This window comes from Pogona vitticeps, chromosome 6 (genome assembly GCF_051106095.1).
Source record: "Pogona vitticeps strain Pit_001003342236 chromosome 6, PviZW2.1, whole genome shotgun sequence".
NCBI lineage: Eukaryota > Metazoa > Chordata > Lepidosauria > Squamata > Agamidae > Pogona > Pogona vitticeps.
In genome coordinates, this window is record NC_135788.1 from 31,597,281 (window position 1) to 31,607,327 (window position 10,047).

The 10,047-nt window shown below is 40.6% G+C and overlaps 2 protein-coding genes across 3 annotated transcripts in view; one reads left to right on the forward strand and one right to left on the reverse strand.

The window, feature by feature from the left end:
* AHR (aryl hydrocarbon receptor) overlaps positions 1-10,047 on the forward strand; it is a 66,201-nt gene that overhangs the window by 44,128 nt on the left and 12,026 nt on the right. For both annotated transcript variants that reach the window (XM_020781440.3, XM_073003270.2), the window contains exons 6-10: positions 516-646; positions 1,379-1,581; positions 2,704-2,813; positions 3,707-3,848; positions 4,411-5,683. In XM_020781440.3, the coding sequence (XP_020637099.3) occupies positions 516-646; positions 1,379-1,581; positions 2,704-2,813; positions 3,707-3,848; positions 4,411-5,683 (1,859 nt within the window). The remainder of the gene's footprint in view (positions 1-515; positions 647-1,378; positions 1,582-2,703; positions 2,814-3,706; positions 3,849-4,410; positions 5,684-10,047) is intronic.
* Positions 2,524-10,047, reverse strand: part of LOC140707469 (uncharacterized) — a 92,051-nt gene continuing 84,527 nt past the window's right edge. Inside the window, exons 5-7 of the mRNA XM_078377167.1 lie at positions 9,589-9,816; positions 9,145-9,216; positions 2,524-8,540 (exon numbers count right to left, since the gene is read on the reverse strand). The gene's annotated coding sequence lies outside the window, so the exon portion shown is untranslated. The remainder of the gene's footprint in view (positions 8,541-9,144; positions 9,217-9,588; positions 9,817-10,047) is intronic.

Here is a 10,047-nt window from a genome sequence, read left to right on the forward strand (position 1 = left end):
ATTTCTTGTAGAGGAAGAAATTACAGTATCTAGGAAAGAGTAATGCTATGATCTCCAGAATGCCCTTCACAAAAAAAATGTGGAAACTCTCTGTTTGTCAAAACTTGACAAGAATGGAAAAGAGGCTGTATGTGCTTTTTAATTCCAGTTCTGGCCTGAAACAGTCACTTTAAAGGACTTGCATATCCTACTGCCCATAGAACTAGATAGGCACAGTGCATTTTGCTCCTTCAAAAAAAAAATTGCAATTGTGAGGAACCAATGTATAGAATTCTTTAGAAAAGTGGTTTTCACAAAGAACTTTAATCTTTATAAATATTCAGAGTATGATCACATATGTTTTGTCAGGTTAAAAACATGAATGTCACAAAACATGTCTCCTTATATTGTATTTTTATAAACATTCTTATTCTTGTTTAATATAGGATTTAATAACTTGGTCATGAAAAGGGTTGTGGCTGTAATAAAAAGAGGTGTTCCTGTTTTTTAAAAAAAACCTTATTATATTCTTACAGGAGATAATGGATTTTCACAGTCGGCAACATACTATAACCCAGAACAACTACCTCCAGAGAATTCTTCATTCATGGAACGAAACTTTATCTGTAGATTACGTTGCCTCTTGGATAATTCATCTGGATTTTTGGTGAGTACAAACTGGCGTCTGGACCTGGCTCAAACATAATTAGAAAATTTTATTTAACCTTACAGTAATCTTCTTTTGTGAGTGTTGTCCACTGCCCACTGCCTAAATTCATTTACTTGCCTTCTCCTTTGCATGGAATAAACTAATATTCCTCTTATGCCTCTCATCTCTGAATATTGTGTTTGGCCACAGTTGGTTTATAATAAGCTAGGACCTGAAAGCACAGTTTTAAGTGATTTGATACAAATCTGAGTTTCCTGTTCTCCTCTGGAACCTTTAATTGTCTGCAGGTACTCAGTTTTTATTAATCAACTTGGGGTGTTTTTTTTTTTTTAGATCTAGTGCCTGTATTGGCTGCATTTTAGTGCATTTGCTAGTTCTGTAACCAAGTCCTCTTTTGCAGTACCACTGAATACTTTCTGTACCCTTTTCTGATTAAAACAGTAACAACAAATCCAAAACATTAGCTATCCACTTCCATTAGAGAAGTGCCAGCCATGTTTAAAATGACCTACTATAGCTATCCAGTGTCTCAATCCTGTGTGTTTGTGTTTGCAGTTCTCCACCTTACTGTGTTTTTAATAATGAATTGAAAGCGCAAGATCTCAACAAGCTTGAGGATTTTAGAATGTTCAGTAATGCCAAAGCAAATTAAATTTTAGAAATAATGTTGAAAATATACAGTAGCATAACATGTCTGCAATCATGTCAATCCATTTTCTTCCTCTAAAGGCCATGAATTTTCAAGGGAGATTAAAGTTTCTTCATGGGCAGAACAAAAAAGGAAAGGACGGCACTGCTCTGTCTCCTCAGTTGGCTTTGTTTGCAGTGGCAACTCCACTCCAGCCTCCATCGATTCTGGAAATACGTACCAAAAACTTTATCTTCAGAACTAAGCACAAGCTGGATTTTACACCTATAGGATGTGATGCTAAGTAAGAGCAAGATCAACAGATAATGATTACCTCTATATATCTTAGCTGTTTTTTATTTTTTTTATTTATTTTTTGTTTGGTAAATCACAGGATATCTGCATATCACTGGTAGAAATTCCTTTGCAAAGCCACAGTTATACATGAGGTTGTCCAGATCGTGTTAGACTGCAGCTCCCATCAACCCTAAGCACTTTGGCTAAGGGTGAAGGATAATTAACTTTGCACAAACATTCTTCATCTCTTTACAGTTTTCCCTAAAATCCAGTTAATTGCAGCTGCAGATAGCCATAGCTTCCTTCCAAATCTTTCACCTCTATTGAAAAATGTATGCATTTCAAAGTATTACTGATTGAGAAGGAGCTTAAGACATACTTTAAAAACTACAGTGGTGCCCCGCATAGCGAGGTTAATCCGTTCCGGATTAACCCTCGCTATGCGAAATCGTCGCTAAACAGGTAGGGAAAATGTATTGAAATGCATTAAACTTAGTTTAATGCGTTCCAATACCTTTCTTACTTACCCGTTCAGTGAGGATTCCAATTGCCGGCAGCCATTTTCGCGCCTTCGCTAAGCGAGGGCAGGGCACGAAAACGGCTGCCGGCAGCCATTTCCGGGCTTCCGGCGGCCATTTAGGAACCGCCGATCAGCTGTTCGGCGGCTCCAAAATGGCCGCCGCAATACCCGATCTTCGCAATGCGGGTTTTCCCCATTGCGACGATCGGGTATGTTTCCGTATAGCGATCCCGAAAAAGGGATCACTATATGGAAACATCGCTATACGGTGCACTCGTTAAGCGAGGCACCACTGTATATGTATTTTCATAAGACATGTTTCCTAAAGTATTAGTATTCTGTAGTTAGTGCTCTAAGCATTGGGCAAAATACTGTATTGTACTTCATTTCCTTTTCCTTAATCTCTTTCTGGTGATGGTGTAAAATATGTTTTATTTTGGAGAGTGTTGCATTATAGCTCTTCATTAGCTCATGTTATTTGTTGTTAATCCAGTGTTGTGAATTTTGCTATAGTAGAATGTGAGTTTTTGGTTTTGATTTTGATTTTTCTGAACCAAGCTAAGTTGTGGAAAGGTGGCATAAAATTGTTTTACCTAATGTGTCTTGCAGAGGCCGAATTGTGCTGGGCTACACTGAAGCAGAATTGTGTATGAGAGGAACAGGATACCAGTTTATTCATGCTGCTGATATGCTTTATTGTGCTGAGAATCACATCCGAAGTAAGAGCAGTCTAGTGATAAACCATCAAGTAGTAAAATGTGCACCAAAATAAATCCTGATATGTATCTCTGTGTTAATCCCTTCTTGTTTTTCTAATAAGGGGTTTCCTAAACATATGAGCATGTGTTGGAAGAAGGAGGTATTTTAATATTCCCATATGAACTCCTTAGCTGGAGTCTCCATGTTCTTGTCACATCATGCACTTTGCACTTCCTCTTCTCTGCTTTCTTTGCTGCTAATTCAGCAGTTTTCTCAGGCATATTTGCTACTTTGAAGAGAGGTTTTTCCAAATCTAAATTTAGAAAAAAACTTCATCTACTTGGATCCTTTCTATCAGAGCCTTTATGTCAGGCTGCATAAGCCTCAGTGTAAAGCATGTTCTTTTTCCCCCTCGCTGACCTATTCATTGTTTTATCAGAGACATTCTCCTCCCTTCCCTTTGCTGTTTTCTTTGTCACTGCAGTGGCCTTGCTCTGAGCAGCAACTCTGTGTTGCATTAAAACATAAAGAGAGAGAAAATAGTAGTTCCATATTTTTATCCTGTATAAATGACTACTTATGCAAATATTGAAAAATATGGTTATAACTGAGCTACTTGGGAGGTCAAAATTGTTGACTTGTTGGATTAGAGACTAACAATTTATTGCATGAGTTTGCTTAAGAAATAATTTATTTCTACTAATAGAATACATAGCACTTGTCAGTGACTGCAGACTAGCAGGGCTTGTTTTGCAGAACTGTTGGTAATTGGATAGTTTTGATTTTGCTGTTTTGTGGATTAGGCTGTATGTTATAAATATGCTACACATATTAGTTTAGGAATTGGTTTGAGTGAATCTGAGTGTCAACAATTTGGAAACGTAAAACAGATTTGCCATTTTCACTTTTCTAGTGATAAAGACTGGAGAAAGCGGTATGACGGTTTTTAGACTTCTTACCAAGGAAAACCGCTGGGCCTGGGTTCAAGCAAATGCACGTTTGATTTACAAAAATGGGAGACCAGATTATATAATTGCAACACAGCGACCTCTTACGTAAGTAGCCTTCAAAGCAATCTTGAAGATTCCGACTTTCTGCATAAGTTTAGCTGTTACAACAAAGCCAGCTGTAGATCATCTTAGTTGCAGCATTTTACTAGAAAGGTATAGGGATAGAGAGCAACAAAAAAACCTCCATTGCTCTAACAAGTTTGTTCTGAAACAAAAACTCCTTTCTAGGCCTTGTTCTGCTCTCTTGTCACAGTTCAAATTTGACTCTTTGCCTTGGTTTATAGGCCTGGTTTTGTTTATCCCTCATTCCAGGTGAATGCCTGTGGAAGAGAGTATTTAATGCCTTATTCTACTGTTATTTAATGATGTTTGTTTCATGTATCACATATGCACAGTGCTACTACTTCACAAAGGGACTGTGCCTACTGTCCACCCTTCTAACACAATTAGAGGCAGCCAAATCTCTTACCTTGAAAGTCCTAGTGATTCCCCCTGCCCCCCATAACAGCTTCCAGTGTTTGTTCAAATACTTTGAATGGTCAATTGCAGCATTAAAATAAAATCTAGCCATTTTTCTACATGTTATTTTTGGTGTTTTACAATGCAGAGATGAAGAAGGGGCAGAGCACTTACGGAAGCGAAACATGAAGTTGCCCTTCACGTTTGCTACGGGTGAGGCTGTGTTATATGAAGTGATGTTTCCTCAGCCTGGCTTAATGGATCCTTCTCAGGCAAAGGTTAAAAGTGGCATTGGAAAAGGAGCTGCTTCCAAGACTATTCTGCGCAAAGAATCTGTGGATCCTAATTCACTTTTGGGTGCAATGTTGCAGCAGGATGAATCTGTGTATCTTTGTCCACCTGCTTCAAACAAAATCTCCTCCTCTTTTGAGAGGAACCTTTTTGCAGATACCAGAGATGAATTGGGCAATGTAATGACCAGTGATTGGCAAGATATTTTGCCAGTGGGAAACAACAGCATCCTTAAACAGGAACAGACTGCATGCCCTGAGGAAAGTAGTTTGATACTTCCTGAAGACAGTGTGGGCCTTTTTCAGGATAACAAGAATAATGAACTGTATAACATCATGAAAACTCTAGGCATTGACTTTGAAGATATAAAATGTTTTCAGCAAGATGAAGAATTTTTTAAAAATGAACTGTCTGGTGTGGATGACATTAGAGACATTGACATAACTGATGAAATATTGACGTACGTTCAGGAGTCCTTAAATAAACCAGACCTCTTGTATTCAGGCTGCCAGCAGCAACAGCCTATAGTTCAGAACTCCACCTGTGTACTGCCGCAGCAAATGGAGCAGCCACAACTTGACCATCGGCAGAAAGAGACAACAGTGGAACAACATCAGCATCACCAACAGTTGTGTCAGAAAATGAAGCACATGCAAGTCAATGGGATGTTCACAAACTGGAATTCAGTCAACAACATGCCCCTTAACCCTTCACAGCAACAGTCTCAGCCATATATCTTTTCCAGCATGCAAGAAATAACTCAGGAGTTTCCTTATAAATCTGAAGTAAACACAGCAACATATGCATGTAGGCAAGAATTTATTCCTTACAACCAGTCCACCAGCATGGTATCACAACTTCCAGATTTTACACAGATAGATTTCCCAGTAGGAAGTTTTGATCGGTCAACCTATTCAACTTCTGGTTTGGAAGACTTTCTCAGTTGTTTGCAGCAAGTCCCTGAAAGTCAAGCTTGTGGAATAAATTCTCAACAAGTTATAGTAACACCTCAGACATGTTACGCAGGTGCTGTGTCAATGTACCAATGTGTATCAGAAACTCAACCAAACTGCACAGAGCAAATACAGTATAATCCTGTGGTATCAGGACAACAAGCCTTGCTAAACAAGGTATGGAACTTAAACTTACAAAACCATATTTTGCATTTTTGACCTGGGAGTATTTTTAACTGCTTTTGCATACATTGATGAGCCAAAAGCACAGAGAATTCTAGCTTATCATTCACATGTCCAACAGTATGTTAGTGTGGGCTGGATTCAGTGATCCATAGGGGCCCTTCCAGCTCTGCACTTCAAAGAAGATGTGGATGATGCTGTCCCATCATTCCAGCCAGAGCAGCTAAATTAACCAGAAATTCACCAGGAAGCAATATCTTAATGTTGCATGGAAGTCCCCCTTCCACAAAGTATCCAGGAATTGGATACAAAACATGGCTCAGACTGGTTTAGTATGGAAGTTACAAATTCACTTTGGATGTAGTGCTAATGGCTTGATTCCTGGTGAATTCCTGGTTAGGTTAGTGGGTGGGAGGGCACAAGTAAGAGCAATTCATTAATCCATTCAATTTTTATACACCCATCTAGCAAATTGCTACCCTGGGCATTGTGCAGAAGGTAAAGTAAAAACCATGAAAATCATAAAACACATTCTAAAATACAAAAATTGGGGGGGGGGGGTTAAAAATACAGGCAGCAATCAGCCTGTGTGCATTAGTATGCTGTTTAGAGAAGACAGAATTGACTGCAGTTATGGCTGGTGGTTAACTTGTAAGCATTATGTCAGTATTCAAAGAATCTCTGTTTTAACCATATTAAATCTTAATCTGCATAGTACATATCATCTTGTCACCATGTAACTTGGTAATGTGTTAATTTATGTTTGGAGATTTAAGTAACTCCCATGATATTAAGTTCCTCTGCTTCTGGAGATTTTGTGGGTGTGATCCTGTGAGCCATTCTGAAGAGATGTAAATAAATAGCGTGAATTTTGTCTTCCTTGTGTTTATATACCTATAAGAGACAGAGTTCTGCTGCATTGAAGTGTAGTATTTCTAAGATGAATGAAATAATATATCTCATTCTCTTACAGAATATTTTTTAGTTTTGATGGTGAAGTAATTCTGTACTATTTGAGAACTTGGTTTTCTTTTTGGCTTTCTTGGAATATTTTTTTGAGCCAATCGTATGCCTGCTTGATAGTTCTGAAATGATTACAACTTAGGAAAACTCAAAATTGGTGTTTGAGAGATTCATTTCAAGCTCTTAGATCCTATGGTGGTGGGTAGGTACTGGTAACAGCTTTGTGCCTGTGTTATCTATTGGCAGATAGTGGTGCCAAACATATTTTGGCCAAGCCAAATACAGTAAAAGAAAAATAAAAGCATATCAGCAATTATAGGTATACAATGAGTTGCTTTATGAAAAACAGATATAATTTTAATAAGTGGCTAAACATGATTCCATGTTCATTTTATAAGATGAATGTAGTGTGATATCAAAGTCACAGTTTAAACAGTATGTGCATAATCTGACTCTGTTCTTATTGTCAATGTATGTAAATCTGTCAAATGGGTTTCAGGGCCATATGGAATAATATATTTAAGAACACAGTTGATGGGAAACCCAGTCTTAATGTGTTAAATGTACTTGTTATCAAATTTGGATTAAAAACCAAAAGAAAATGAACACTTTTATGTAGACCTCACAGAAGAATTTTAAAAGGAAAAGTTACAAAAGTTATAAGCAGTTATCTGCATAAACTAATAGTTTAAATTAGTTTTTTTTTTTATGTACTGTGATACTGGGATTCTAGGCCTTCCATGTTTATCTAGTGACCAGTCTCCCAGCTGGCAGCTGCTAGCAGCTTGTAGCACTGTCATACAGATTTTTATATAAGAATCAATGTGTTGCAAATCTTGCTTCAAGACAAGCCTTGAATGTTATGACCTTAATTCTTCCCATGGTTCTAGTAACTTTTCAATACAACACACAAAGGAAATTTGTTGTATAAACCTTTTGTTAAAGTTTACTGGATGCCATAGAAAAAAGATATGCAGAAGGTTTGTTTGGCTCTCCTGGTAGATCTCTGAATGATTTGTAATATGATCTCTAACTTGTGATTACATAATAATAGTGGTGGAAAAGGACTTCATCCCCCACCGTACAGATGAAATGAAGAAAACTTGGGGTCACCATCAGAGGACTCCTTTATGTAAGGACCAGGGGTTCTGTTCACTTCTGATACTCGAAACAAATTTGTGGGTTGAGAAGTCTTTAATTCTAAGTATATGAGTTTTGCGAAGTGTTGATGGATTTTATGGTTCTAGTTGAACAAGTCTGAATTCTGACACCAGTGTTATAAATATTTGAAACAAACAAAGCAGTTAAAGTTTAGCTGCTTCCTTTGCTCAAACCTTTATGTTCACTTTTTAAAATACCTGGGGGATTCATTTTTGATATTAATACTGTACTTCACTTCTGTTGCTTGGGATGCAACTGTGGCTGTCTTTCAGGCTACATTATTCCTTTAACTTTGTAGCAGTCCACTGTTGCTACTATGTTTCCCCAAAAATAAGACAGGGTCTTATATTAATTTTTGCTCCAAAAATGTATTAGGGCTTATTTCCAGGGGATTTTTTCCCCATGTACAACAATCTACAGAAGTCATGTTATCTTCTTCTGGTTACTGCACAATGGTGGAGGGCAGGGTTTCACTTAACTGGGGCTTATTTTTGGGGTAGGAGTTATATTGCGAGCATCCAGAAAAATCATACTAGGGCTTATTTTCAGGTTAGATCTTATTTTTGGGGAAACAGGATAGATTAAAATTAGACTGTGCTTGGAGTGTTAATACATAGAAAGTCTTTCAAATCAAAATCTTTCTTTCTTCTGCGTGGTCTTCTGTGAATGCACACAATAAGGGGTTAAGTCAGCGCCTGCGCTGGTCTTCTCGGAATGTTCCAGAGCTCTGCAAGAGAAAAACATTGTCAACATTATCTATACTGCGCATGCTCCGCCCGCCCAATCCTCAGTTCCATTTCTCCGCCGTGTGGAATGGTTCTTCTCGGTAGAGCTCCTCTACTTTCGCCCTTTTTATTGCCAATTTTCGTCAGGATTTCCCGGTTCTTCGACCATTGCGTGTCCAACGACTTCGTCTGTTGCCTATTGGACTTGATTTTCCTCAGCGGCTGCTCCGCTTACCGCTTGTGAGTCTCGCCTTTTTTCCCGCCCTTTCCAACGGCTGCTGCGAGTACTCTACTCTCCTATGCCCCCTCCACCTTCGGGCCCCTTTAGTCGCTGTGTCGTTTGCTCGGGTAAAATCCCTTTCCAGGACGGGCACGACACTTGTCTTTTTTGCCTGGGGGAATCCCATTCGGCCCAGAGCTGTGAACACTGCCAGGCGTTTACCAAGGCAGCTCTGAAGGCTCGCCAACAGAGGCTAAAATTACACCTTTGGAATTCAGCCCTGGCTGCCTCCCAACCTTCGCCTATGGAGATTCCCTCCACCTCCTCAGCCTCCCATTCTGAGGGTGCTCCGGGCCTTACAGTAGCCAGTAAGTCTTCGGACTTACCTGAAAAGTCTAAGAAGCCTTCTAAGAAATCTTCGACGTCCAAGGCTGCGGTGCCCGCAAAACCCGCGAAATCTACAAAACAGGCAAAAACTAAGGCTTCTACAAAGGCTAAGGACGCTGTATCCCAAGCTTTGCCGGGATCTGCCGACCTTCTCTCGCCTTTATTGGAGGATTTGTCGAGAGACAAGGACTCGACGTCGGGGGCGGCTACCCCCCTTCCTCCTCGTCAGCCTGAGCCGGCTATACCCCTTGGCGCTCCCTCCCCGACGCCAAGCCAGCTTGTTCGAGCAACAACAAGCTTGGGTTCTGCCCCGGTTAGCCCCGTGTCTTCCGGGCGGGCTTCACCGGCTCCATCTGTATCGCCGTTACCTCCTCATCCTCCCTCGCCACCGAGGAAGAAGACAGCAAAGAGGAAGCATTGCTCCAGGGATCGCTCTGTCTCACCTCATAGAGACAGCAGAGACAGCCGCAAACGCTCTCGACGTCGCCATAGGTCGACGTCGGTTGACTCCTCCTCGTCCGGCTCTCATCGTCGCCGCCACAAGCGTCGGTACAGACACCGATCCTATTCCTCCTCGACGTCGACATCGACCGACCGCCGTCATCGCCGTCGGAGGGTCAGATACATTTATCTCTCCCCCTCTTCTTCTTCCTCTCCATCGTCGACCCCCCCTAGAAAACATCGACGTCGACATAAGAAGAGAGTAAGGGACGTCGTCCAACCTCCTCCACTACCAGCTCCTCCCACTGCTCCGCCTTCTGCGGCCCCGTCGATGCCGACCGCGCCTCCTCCTCCTCCACCTCCTCCTCCTCAACCCGTCCCTCCAGTCATGCCTCAGCCCCCACCTCCACGTCGAACGAGAGGGCATGAGCCTTCATCTGAGGATGATGATGCTTCCTTTT